The sequence below is a fragment of the Saccoglossus kowalevskii genome, chromosome 18 (genome assembly GCF_978046115.1).
Source record: "Saccoglossus kowalevskii chromosome 18, keSacKowa6.1, whole genome shotgun sequence".
Lineage (NCBI taxonomy): Eukaryota > Metazoa > Hemichordata > Enteropneusta > Harrimaniidae > Saccoglossus > Saccoglossus kowalevskii.
The window spans coordinates 30,371,326-30,385,417 of NC_140658.1; the positions used below are offsets into that span (position 1 = coordinate 30,371,326).

Genomic DNA, 14,092 nt, shown 5'->3' on the forward strand with positions numbered 1-14,092 from the left:
AACAAACATAATCGACAAGTTAAAATAATAATTCTAAATCACTGATTTTAAAAATATTTTACACAATTATCTTTTCAGATCTCAATAAAAATGAATCACTACTCTAAATATGCTAGTGTAAATACTGCCCTCAACAAATACAATAATCAATTTATTTATTTTTTTCATCATAATAGCAAAGAATTATTAGTTAAAGCTGACAGAATATTTTTTTTTCAAGGAAAGTAACAAGTCTACTGTTTTTGGTGATGAGTATATTGCCCTATATGTAGCCATTGTTGACAATACCAATCATCAAGAAGGTCATGTGATACACAAGGTCATGTGACAAACATAAGATCTCAGGTCATATGACTCAAGGTCTATACTAATGTGATACAAGCTGTTAATTAGGTCATGTGACACACTGTCTATTAGGTCATGTGACACACTGTCTATTAGGTCATGTGACACACTGTCCATATCAATCATGTGACAATGTTTATATCAACCTTATGAAACAAAGACTATACACAGTATTATGTCATGTGACACAATGTCTATATTAGGTCATGTGATAAATGCATGGTGGTATTTATCTTCTATGACTGGACATTAACTGCATCTATTCATTGCATGTAAACCTGTTTTCTGTCATGATTGTAAATTAGAAAAGTTCTTCAATATTTATTTTTTTATTTATTTATTGTAAAATACTTTTGAATAAATCATACTTCAGATAGCCTTAGCCCTCAGTGTTGAAATAAGGATAGGGAATCAGACATACACATGATTTACTGCATGACAACCACCTAGGTCAGTGTGATTTACTGCATGACAACCACCTAGGTTAGTGATTTACTGCATGACAGCCACCTAGGTCAGTGAATATTACCTATTGTAATTACAAGATTTAGTTTAACACTTAACTGGAGCAAACTATGTTTAGGTTCTCTGAAGAGTTTGTTATAACAAGGTTACAGTAAACATGTTACTTGAGTCTTTTGAGGCACTTTTGCGTGAAGTCTCCTATCAGTGATAGTTTTATTATCGCATTGTACATTTCCCTAACTTAATACAAAGTATCAGCCTCCAATGTATTTCATGATTGTTACCTTGAATACAAAAAATTACAATAATTTAAAAAGCTTGTTTTTTAAAATCAAATCAAATCTAAAATTAAAATCTGTAATATACTAGACAATACTAAGATTGAATTGTCATGGTAAATGAAATGTCAATGACTTTGTCTTGACATTTCATTTGAGAACAAATTTTACATAGATACATGTATAATGCAGAAGTTGTCACTTCAATCATCATTTCAAAATACAGTCTGTAAGCCCACAATAAATGGTCTTCATGATTTAATATTTCCATAATTAAACAAGTACTATTAACATTTATAACATTCACTAAGTTCAAATCAAATCTGAACATAGGTTGAATGTCAAAAGGAATTTTTTAGTAAAAAACATCACAACCATCAAAACCAAGATTAAAAAACTGAAATGTACAAGAAAGATAATCGGCTACTTAAAAAAGTCAAGGCCACGAACTGTCATAAACTTCTCAATGAAAATCTCAGAATCCAGAACAGCAATATGAGCCGCTCTACCAATCAGTGTGTTAGCAGTGTTTTGTAAAGCGTGAACGACATCATACCGTATAAACGTAATATCATGATTGCGTATCACTGGCTTCAAGATATTATTGATCATCTCTCCATATATGGCACCTTTAAACAAATGTAAAGAAAACAATAAACGATAAAAAATGGTTCTTATTACTGACCTCTGAAGGTCATACTTTATATATCAAATTCTCATATAATTATTAAAAATGCAATTACTTTTCATTGATATTCAAAAACAGTATAATTTGGTAAATAAAGGTATAAATATGAGTATTTCATAGCAGTGATACAAATCTCAATGAGAGAGAACCACACATTTAGTAGGAATATAATGCTGATTTTGCGCTACACGCAACAAGGTTTAAAACGAGGCACCAACCTATAATATATACCGTTAAAGTCCTAATAAAAACAGCATACGTAATAGTAACCGCACCCCCAATTCCGGCTTCGGGGTTAAAGAGTTCTTAACAAAACTTGAAAACTTGAAAAGTACCTATTACTAACCGCACCCCCAATTCAACAAGACCGTGACTGACTTCATTGTTTCAACCAGCTGTTCCAAAACGACATTGTTCCTAAATCCTATTCATTTGTTTCGACAACATGCCTAAAAATATTCACACCTATTTATTGTTCAGAGGTGATAAGATGTCAGACAGACAATGAAACTGCTTTTGTTCTGGCGGCGACCTCTGTCAATACTCTTTCTGAATACGTCTGTGTTTCGTAAGTTTTAGACAATGAGCTTTTATCACTGTAAAAGTGTTAAACTGAGCATTGAAGAATAATTTATCTTTCGAAAACAAATAATTTCTTGATTTAAAAAAAAAATCATGTCGTTTTCCCATGGAAATCAAAAGCAAAAGATCGCACTACATTATCGGTAAATCTCTTCCGTGTTGCGTTCACCATGAGGTTGCTGAACTGTCATTAACATATTTAAATGAGCTATGTAATTTAGACACGTGGGCACCATCCAGCATTTTGATTGGTTAATTAGCGACTTGACTTATCCGGTCAATAATACGTCACGTGAGCATTCAAAAGCATGGCGGATATCGTATCGGCTGTTTACATGTGACTGAAATCATTTGCTTACGGGGAAACTAAGTTGAATTTTACTTGCATTTTATAACAATTGAACGAATTTATTTTTCGTGCGTTATTTATTGTAATCACTACTAAATAATAATCACCAATATCAACACTTCGAAAACAAGTAAGTTATTCACTTGTGACCAGCAGCATGGCCGGATCGAGCTACCGTTATGTGATCATTTGCGACTAAGCAGTGCATTCGTGTTTTTATTTGAAACTTCTGTTAGAATATACTTTTCGTTACCAAGAAAATTAAAAAAATAAATGCATATTACATTAAAAATACTGAGTATTTTTTGTATCATGTAGAATTTTTTTTTGATTGACTGTAATTTTTCAACATTTCGTAACGCCTATTTTAGAACCAAAATAAGGCCTTTCACTCTTCCCCGACGCCTATTCAAGAGATTGTACGATGTATTGTTTGTTTTGTGCATGTGTTGTGGACAAAAAATGACCACGCCCATTTAGTGATTGCAGTATGTACGTAATAGAAACCGCACCCCGAACTTAAGCTTTTGATCCCATATTTTAAATTGATACATTGTAATATCAACCGCGGTTTATAATAGGACTTTAACGGTAAATACTAAAAGCTTATAACTGTCTTTCTAACACACTAGCATAATACTAAACAGAGAATTTACATCCATTCAGTATGAGTGCATCTGATAAAACATTTACGACAAAGTGTTAAGGGACCTTAATGAACTGGCACCTGAGACCTTTACACTACACCTAGAATCTATGCACCTGAGACCTCTACACTACACCTAGAATCTATGGCACCTGAGACCTCTAAACTACACCTAGAATCTATGGCACCTGAGACCTCTACACTACACCTAGAATCTATGCACCTGAGACCTCTACACTATACCTGGAATCTATGCACCTGAGACCTCTACACTACACCTAGAATATATGCACCTGAGACCTCTACACTACACCTAGAATCTATGCACCTGAGACCTCTACACTACACCTAGAATCTATGCACCTGAGACCTCTACACTACACCTAGAATCTATGCACCTGAGACCTCCACACTACACCTAAAATCTATGGCACCTGAGACCTCTACACTACACCTAGAATCTATGGCACCTGAGACCTCTACACTACACCTAGAATCTATGCACCTGAGACCTCTACACAACACCTAAAATCTATGCACCTGAGACCTCCACACTACACCTAGAATCTATGCACCTGAGACCTCTACACTACACCTAGAATCTATGGCAGCTGAGACCTCTACACTACACCTAGAATCTATGCACCTGAGACCTCTAAACTACACCTAGAATCTATGGCACCTGAGACCTCTACACTACACCTAGAATCTATGCACCTGAGACCTCTACACTACACCTAGAATCTATGGCACCTGAGACCTCTACACTACACCTATAATTTATGCACCTGAGACCTCTACACTACACCTAGAATCTATGCACCTGAGACCTCTACACTACACCTAGAATCTATGGCACCTGAGACCTCTACACTGCACCTAGAATCTATGCACCTGAGACCTCTACACTACATCTAGAAACTATGCACCTGAGACCTCTACACTACACCTAGAATCTATGCACCTGAGACCACTAAACTACACCTAGAAACTATGTACCTGAGACCTCTACACTACACCTAGAATCTATGCACCTGAGACCACTAAACTACACCTAGAAACTATGCACCTGAGACCTCTACACTACACCTAGAATCTATGGCACCTGAGACCTCTACACTACGCCAAGAATCTATGCACCTGAGACCTCTACACTACACCTAGAATCTATGCACCTAAGACCTCTAAACTACACCTAGAATCTATGCACCTGAGACCTCTACAATACACCTAGAATCTATGGCACCTGAGACCTCTACACAACGCCAAGAATCTATGCACCTGAGACCTCTACACTACACCTAGAATCTACGCACCTAAGACCTCTACACTACACCTAGAATCTATGGCACCTGAGACCTCTACACTACGCCAAGAATCTATGCACCTGAGACCTCTACACTACACCTAGAATCTATGCACCTAAGACCTCTAAACTACACCTAGAATCTATGCACCTGAGACCTCTACACTATACCTAGAATCTATGGCATCTGAGACCTCTACACTACGCCAAGAATCTATGCACCTGAGACCTCTACACTACACCTAGAATCTACGCACCTAAGACCTCTAAACTACACCTAGAATCTATGCACCTGAGACCTCCACACTACACCTAGAATCTATGGCACCTGAGACCTCTACACTACACCTATAATTTATGCACCTGAGACCTCTACACTACACCTAGAATCTATGGCACCTGAGACCTCTACACTACACCTAGAATCTATGCACCTGAGACCTCTACACTACACCTAGAATCTATGGCACTTGAGACCTCTACACTACACCTATAATTTATGCACCTGAGACCTCTACACTACACCTAGAATCTATGGCATCTGAGACGTCTACACTACACCTAGAATCTATGGCACCTGAGACCTCTACACTACACCTAGAATCTATGCACCTGAGACCTCTACACTATACCTGGAATCTATGCACCTGAGACCTCTACACTACACCTAGAATCTATGCACCTGAGACCTCTACACTACACCTAGAATCTATGCACCTGAGACCTCTACACTACACCTAGAATCTATGCACCTAAGACCTCTAAACTACACCTAGAATCTATGCACCTGAGACCTCTACACTATACCTAGAATCTATGGCATCTGAGACCTCTACACTACGCCAAGAATCTATGCACCTGAGACCTCTACACTACACCTAGAATCTACGCACCTAAGACCTCTAAACTACACATAGAATCTATGCACCTGAGACCTCCACACTACACCTAGAATCTATGGCACCTGAGACCTCTACACTACACCTATAATTTATGCACCTGAGACCTCTACACTACACCTAGAATCTATGGCACCTGAGACCTCTACACTACACCTAGAATCTATGCACCTGAGACCTCTACACTACACCTAGAATCTATGGCACTTGAGACCTCTACACTACACCTATAATTTATGCACCTGAGACCTCTACACTACACCTAGAATCTATGGCATCTGAGACGTCTACACTACACCTAGAATCTATGGCACCTGAGACCTCTACACTACACCTAGAATCTATGCACCTGAGACCTCTACACTATACCTGGAATCTATGCACCTGAGACCTCTACACTACACCTAGAATCTATGCACCTGAGACCTCTACACTACACCTAGAATCTATGCACCTGAGACCTCTACACTACACCTAGAATCTATGCACCTGAGACCTCCACACTACACCTAAAATCTATGGCACCTGAGACCTCTACACTACACCTAGAATCTATGGCACCTGAGACCTCTACACTACACCTAGAATCTATGCACCTGAGACCTCTACACTACACCTAAAATCTATGCACCTGAGACCTCCACACTACACCTAGAATCTATGCACCTGAGACCTCTACACTACACCTAGAATCTATGGCAGCTGAGACCTCTACACTACACCTAGAATCTATGCACCTGAGACCTCTAAACTACACCTAGAATCTATGGCACCTGAGACCTCTACACTACACCTAGAATCTATGCACCTGAGACCTCTACACTACACCTAGAATCTATGGCACCTGAGACCTCTACACTACACCTATAATTTATGCACCTGAGACCTCTAAACTACACCTAGAATCTATGGCACCTGAGACCTCTACACTACACCTAGAATCTATGCACCTGAGACCTCTACACTATACCTGGAATCTATGCACCTGAGACCTCTACACTACACCTAGAATATATGCACCTGAGACCTCTACACTACACCTAGAATCTATGCACCTGAGACCTCTACACTACACCTAGAATCTATGCACCTGAGACCTCTACACTACACCTAGAATCTATGCACCTGAGACCTCCACACTACACCTAAAATCTATGGCACCTGAGACCTCTACACTACACCTAGAATCTATGGCACCTGAGACCTCTACACTACACCTAGAATCTATGCACCTGAGACCTCTACACAACACCTAAAATCTATGCACCTGAGACCTCCACACTACACCTAGAATCTATGCACCTGAGACCTCTACACTACACCTAGAATCTATGGCAGCTGAGACCTCTACACTACACCTAGAATCTATGCACCTGAGACCTCTAAACTACACCTAGAATCTATGGCACCTGAGACCTCTACACTACACCTAGAATCTATGCACCTGAGACCTCTACACTACACCTAGAATCTATGGCACCTGAGACCTCTACACTACACCTATAATTTATGCACCTGAGACCTCTACACTACACCTAGAATCTATGCACCTGAGACCTCTACACTACACCTAGAATCTATGGCACCTGAGACCTCTACACTGCACCTAGAATCTATGCACCTGAGACCTCTACACTACATCTAGAAACTATGCACCTGAGACCTCTACACTACACCTAGAATCTATGCACCTGAGACCACTAAACTACACCTAGAAACTATGTACCTGAGACCTCTACACTACACCTAGAATCTATGCACCTGAGACCACTAAACTACACCTAGAAACTATGCACCTGAGACCTCTACACTACACCTAGAATCTATGGCACCTGAGACCTCTACACTACGCCAAGAATCTATGCACCTGAGACCTCTACACTACACCTAGAATCTATGCACCTAAGACCTCTAAACTACACCTAGAATCTATGCACCTGAGACCTCTACAATACACCTAGAATCTATGGCACCTGAGACCTCTACACAACGCCAAGAATCTATGCACCTGAGACCTCTACACTACACCTAGAATCTACGCACCTAAGACCTCTACACTACACCTAGAATCTATGGCACCTGAGACCTCTACACTACGCCAAGAATCTATGCACCTGAGACCTCTACACTACACCTAGAATCTATGCACCTAAGACCTCTAAACTACACCTAGAATCTATGCACCTGAGACCTCTACACTATACCTAGAATCTATGGCATCTGAGACCTCTACACTACGCCAAGAATCTATGCACCTGAGACCTCTACACTACACCTAGAATCTACGCACCTAAGACCTCTAAACTACACCTAGAATCTATGCACCTGAGACCTCCACACTACACCTAGAATCTATGGCACCTGAGACCTCTACACTACACCTATAATTTATGCACCTGAGACCTCTACACTACACCTAGAATCTATGGCACCTGAGACCTCTACACTACACCTAGAATCTATGCACCTGAGACCTCTACACTACACCTAGAATCTATGGCACTTGAGACCTCTACACTACACCTATAATTTATGCACCTGAGACCTCTACACTACACCTAGAATCTATGGCATCTGAGACGTCTACACTACACCTAGAATCTATGGCACCTGAGACCTCTACACTACACCTAGAATCTATGCACCTGAGACCTCTACACTATACCTGGAATCTATGCACCTGAGACCTCTACACTACACCTAGAATCTATGCACCTGAGACCTCTACACTACACCTAGAATCTATGCACCTGAGACCTCTACACTACACCTAGAATCTATGCACCTAAGACCTCTAAACTACACCTAGAATCTATGCACCTGAGACCTCTACACTATACCTAGAATCTATGGCATCTGAGACCTCTACACTACGCCAAGAATCTATGCACCTGAGACCTCTACACTACACCTAGAATCTACGCACCTAAGACCTCTAAACTACACCTAGAATCTATGCACCTGAGACCTCCACACTACACCTAGAATCTATGGCACCTGAGACCTCTACACTACACCTATAATTTATGCACCTGAGACCTCTACACTACACCTAGAATCTATGGCACCTGAGACCTCTACACTACACCTAGAATCTATGCACCTGAGACCTCTACACTACACCTAGAATCTATGGCACTTGAGACCTCTACACTACACCTATAATTTATGCACCTGAGACCTCTACACTACACCTAGAATCTATGGCATCTGAGACGTCTACACTACACCTAGAATCTATGGCACCTGAGACCTCTACACTACAGCTAGAATCTATGCACCTGAGACCTCTACACTATACCTGGAATCTATGCACCTGAGACCTCTACACTACACCTAGAATCTATGCACCTGAGACCTCTACACTACACCTAGAATCTATGCACCTGAGACCTCTACACTACACCTAGAATCTATGCACCTGAGACCTCCACACTACACCTAAAATCTATGGCACCTGAGACCTCTACACTACACCTAGAATCTATGGCACCTGAGACCTCTACACTACACCTAGAATCTATGCACCTGAGACCTCTACACTACACCTAAAATCTATGCACCTGAGACCTCCACACTACACCTAGAATCTATGCACCTGAGACCTCTACACTACACCTAGAATCTATGGCAGCTGAGACCTCTACACTACACCTAGAATCTATGCACCTGAGACCTCTAAACTACACCTAGAATCTATGGCACCTGAGACCTCTACACTACACCTAGAATCTATGCACCTGAGACCTCTACACTACACCTAGAATCTATGGCACCTGAGACCTCTACACTACACCTATAATTTATGCACCTGAGACCTCTACACTACACCTAGAATCTATGCACCTGAGACCTCTACACTACACCTAGAATCTATGGCACCTGAGACCTCTACACTACACCTAGAATCTATGCACCTGAGACCTCTACACTACATCTAGAAACTATGCACCTGAGACCTCTACACTACACCTAGAATCTATGCACCTGAGACCACTAAACTACACCTAGACACTATGTACCTGAGACCTCTACACTACACCTAGAATCTATGCACCTGAGACCACTAAACTACACCTAGAAACTATGCACCTGAGACCTCTACACTACACCTAGAATCTATGGCACCTGAGACCTCTACACTACGCTAAGAATCTATGCACCTGAGACCTCTACACTACACCTAGAATCTATGCACCTAAGACCTCTAAACTACACCTAGAATCTATGCACCTGAGACCTCTACAATACACCTAGAATCTATGGCACCTGAGACCTCTACACAACGCCAAGAATCTATGCACCTGAGACCTCTATACTACACCTAGAATCTACGCACCTAAGACCTCTACACTACACCTAGAATCTATGGCACCTGAGACCTCTACACTACGCCAAGAATCTATGCACCTGAGACCTCTACACTACACCTAGAATCTATGCACCTAAGACCTCTAAACTACACCTAGAATCTATGCACCTGAGACCTCTACACTACACCTAGAATCTATGGCATCTGAGACCTCTACACTACGCCAAGAATCTATGCACCTGAGACCTCTACACTACACCTAGAATCTACGCACCTAAGACCTCTAAACTACACCTAGAATCTATGCACCTGAGACCTCTACACTACACCTAGAATCTATGGCACCTGAGACCTCTACACTACACCTATAATTTATGCACCTGAGACCTCTACACTACACCTAGAATCTATGGCACCTGAGACCTCTACACTACACCTAGAATCTATGCACCTGAGACCTCTACACTACACCTAGAATCTATGGCACTTGAGACCTCTACACTACACCTATAATTTATGCACCTGAGACCTCTACACTACACCTAGAATCTATGGCATCTGAGACGTCTACACTACACCTAGAATCTATGCACCTGAGACCTCTACACTACACCTAGAATCTATGGCACCTGAGACCTCTACACTACACCTAGAATCTATGCACCTGAGACCTCTACACTACACCTAGAATCTATGGCACCTGAGACCTCCACACTACACCTAGAATCTATGCACCTAAGACCTCTACACTACACCTAGAATCTATGCACCTGAGACCTCTACACTACACCTAGAATCTATGCACCTGAGACCTCTACACTACACCTAGAATCTATGGCAGCTGAGACCTCTACACTACACCTAGAATCTATGCACCTGAGACCTCTACACTACACCTAGAATCTATGGCAGCTGAGACCTCTACACTACACCTAGAATCTATGCACCTGAGACCTCTAAACTACACCTAGAATCTATGGCACCTGAGACCTCTACACTACACCTAGAATCTATGCACCTGAGACCTCTACACTACACCTAGAATCTATGGCACCTGAGACCTCTACACTACACCTATAATTTATGCACCTGAGACCTCTACACTACACCTAGAATCTATGGCACCTGAGACCTCTAAATTACACCTAGAATCTATGGCACCTGAGACCTCTACACTACACCTAGAATCTATGCACCTGAGACCTCTACACTATACCTGGAATCTATGCACCTGAGACCTCTACACTACACCTAGAATCTATGCACCTGAGACCTCTACACTACACCTAGAATCTATGCACCTGAGACCTCTACACTACACCTAGAATCTATGCACCTGAGACCTCTACACTACACCTAGAATCTATGCACCTGAGACCTCCACACTACACCTAAAATCTATGGCACCTGAGACCTCTACACTACACCTAGAATCTATGGCACCTGAGACCTCTACACTACACCTAGAATCTATGCACCTGAGACCTCTACACAACACCTAAAATCTATGCACCTGAGACCTCCACACTACACCTAGAATCTATGCACCTGAGACCTCTACACTACACCTAGAATCTATGGCAGCTGAGACCTCTACACTACACCTAGAATCTATGCACCTGAGACCTCTAAACTACACCTAGAATCTATGGCACCTGAGACCTCTACACTACACCTAGAATCTATGCACCTGAGACCTCTACACTACACCTAGAATCTATGGCACCTGAGACCTCTACACTACACCTATAATTTATGCACCTGAGACCTCTACACTACACCTAGAATCTATGCACCTGAGACCTCTACACTACACCTAGAATCTATGGCACCTCAGACCTCTACACTACACCTAGAATCTATGCACCTGAGACCTCTACACTACATCTAGAAACTATGCACCTGAGACCTCTACACTACACCTAGAATCTATGCACCTGAGACCACTAAACTACACCTAGAAACTATGTACCTGAGACCTCTACACTACACCTAGAATCTATGCACCTGAGACCACTAAACTACACCTAGAAACTATGCACCTGAGACCTCTACACTACACCTAGAATCTATGGCACCTGAGACCTCTACACTACGCTAAGAATCTATGCACCTGAGACCTCTACACTACACCTAGAATCTATGCACCTAAGACCTCTAAACTACACCTAGAATCTATGCACCTGAGACCTCTACAATACACCTAGAATCTATGTCACCTGAGACCTCTACACAACGCCAAGAATCTATGCACCTGAGACCTCTACACTACACCTAGAATCTACGCACCTAAGACCTCTACACTACACCTAGAATCTATGGCACCTGAGACCTCTACACTACGCCAAGAATCTATGCACCTGAGACCTCTACACTACACCTAGAATCTATGCACCTAAGACCTCTAAACTACACCTAGAATCTATGCACCTGAGACCTCTACACTACACCTAGAATCTATGGCATCTGAGACCTCTACACTACGCCAAGAATCTATGCACCTGAGACCTCTACACTACACCTAGAATCTACGCACCTAAGACCTCTAAACTACACCTAGAATCTATGCACCTGAGACCTCTACACTACACCTAGAATCTATGGCACCTGAGACCTCTACACTACACCTATAATTTATGCACCTGAGACCTCTACACTACACCTAGAATCTATGGCACCTGAGACCTCTACACTACACCTAGAATCTATGCACCTGAGACCTCTACACTACACCTAGAATCTATGGCACCTGAGACCTCTACACTACACCTAGAATCTATGCACCTGAGACCTCTACACTACACCTAGAATCTATGGCACCTGAGACCTCCACACTACACCTAGAATCTATGCACCTAAGACCTCTACACTACACCTAGAATCTATGCACCTGAGACCTCTAAACTACACCTAGAATCTATGGCACCTGAGACCTCTACACTACACCTAGAATCTATGCACCTGAGACCTCTACACTACACCTAGAATCTATGGCACCTGAGACCTCTACACTACACCTATAATTTATGCACCTGAGACCTCTACACTACACCTAGAATCTATGGCACCTGAGACCTCTAAATTACACCTAGAATCTATGGCACCTGAGACCACTAAACTACACCTAGAAACTATGCACCTGAGACCTCTACACTACACCTAGAATCTATGGCACCTGAGACCTCTACACTACGCTAAGAATCTATGCACCTGAGACCTCTACACTACACCTAGAATCTATGCACCTAAGACCTCTAAACTACACCTAGAATCTATGCACCTGAGACCTCTACAATACACCTAGAATCTATGGCACCTGAGACCTCTACACAACGCCAAGAATCTATGCACCTGAGACCTCTACACTACACCTAGAATCTACGCACCTAAGACCTCTACACTACACCTAGAATCTATGGCACCTGAGACCTCTACACTACGCCAAGAATCTATGCACCTGAGACCTCTACACTACACCTAGAATCTATGCACCTAAGACCTCTAAACTACACCTAGAATCTATGCACCTGAGACCTCTACACTACACCTAGAATCTATGGCATCTGAGACCTCTACACTACGCCAAGAATCTATGCACCTGAGACCTCTACACTACACCTAGAATCTACGCACCTAAGACCTCTAAACTACACCTAGAATCTATGCACCTGAGACCTCTACACTACACCTAGAATCTATGGCACCTGAGACCTCTACACTACACCTATAATTTATGCACCTGAGACCTCTACACTACACCTAGAATCTATGGCACCTGAGACCTCTACACTACACCTAGAATCTATGCACCTGAGACCTCTACACTACACCTAGAATCTATGGCACTTGAGACCTCTACACTACACCTATAATTTATGCACCTGAGACCTCTACACTACACCTAGAATCTATGGCATCTGAGACGTCTACACTACACCTAGAATCTATGCACCTGAGACCTCTACACTACACCTAGAATCTATGGCACCTGAGACCTCTACACTACACCTAGAATCTATGCACCTGAGACCTCTACACTACACCTAGAATCTATGGCACCTGAGACCTCCACACTACACCTAGAATCTATGCACCTAAGACCTCTACACTACACCTAGAATCTATGCACCTGAGACCTCTACACTACACCTAGAATCTATGCACCTGAGACCTCTACACTACACCTAGAATCTATGGCACCTGAGACCTCTACACTACACCT

General features: G+C 42.1%; 1 protein-coding gene across 1 annotated transcript in view; it reads right to left on the bottom strand.

The window, feature by feature from the left end:
* Window positions 1-14,092, bottom strand: part of LOC102807754 (protein FAM135A-like) — an 83,872-nt gene that overhangs the window by 1,247 nt on the left and 68,533 nt on the right. Inside the window, exon 18 of the mRNA XM_085492671.1 lies at window positions 1-1,717. This exon is cut by the window's left edge and continues 1,247 nt beyond it. Coding sequence (XP_085348797.1) covers window positions 1,512-1,717 — 206 coding nt within the window. The 3' untranslated portion in view covers window positions 1-1,511. The remainder of the gene's footprint in view (window positions 1,718-14,092) is intronic.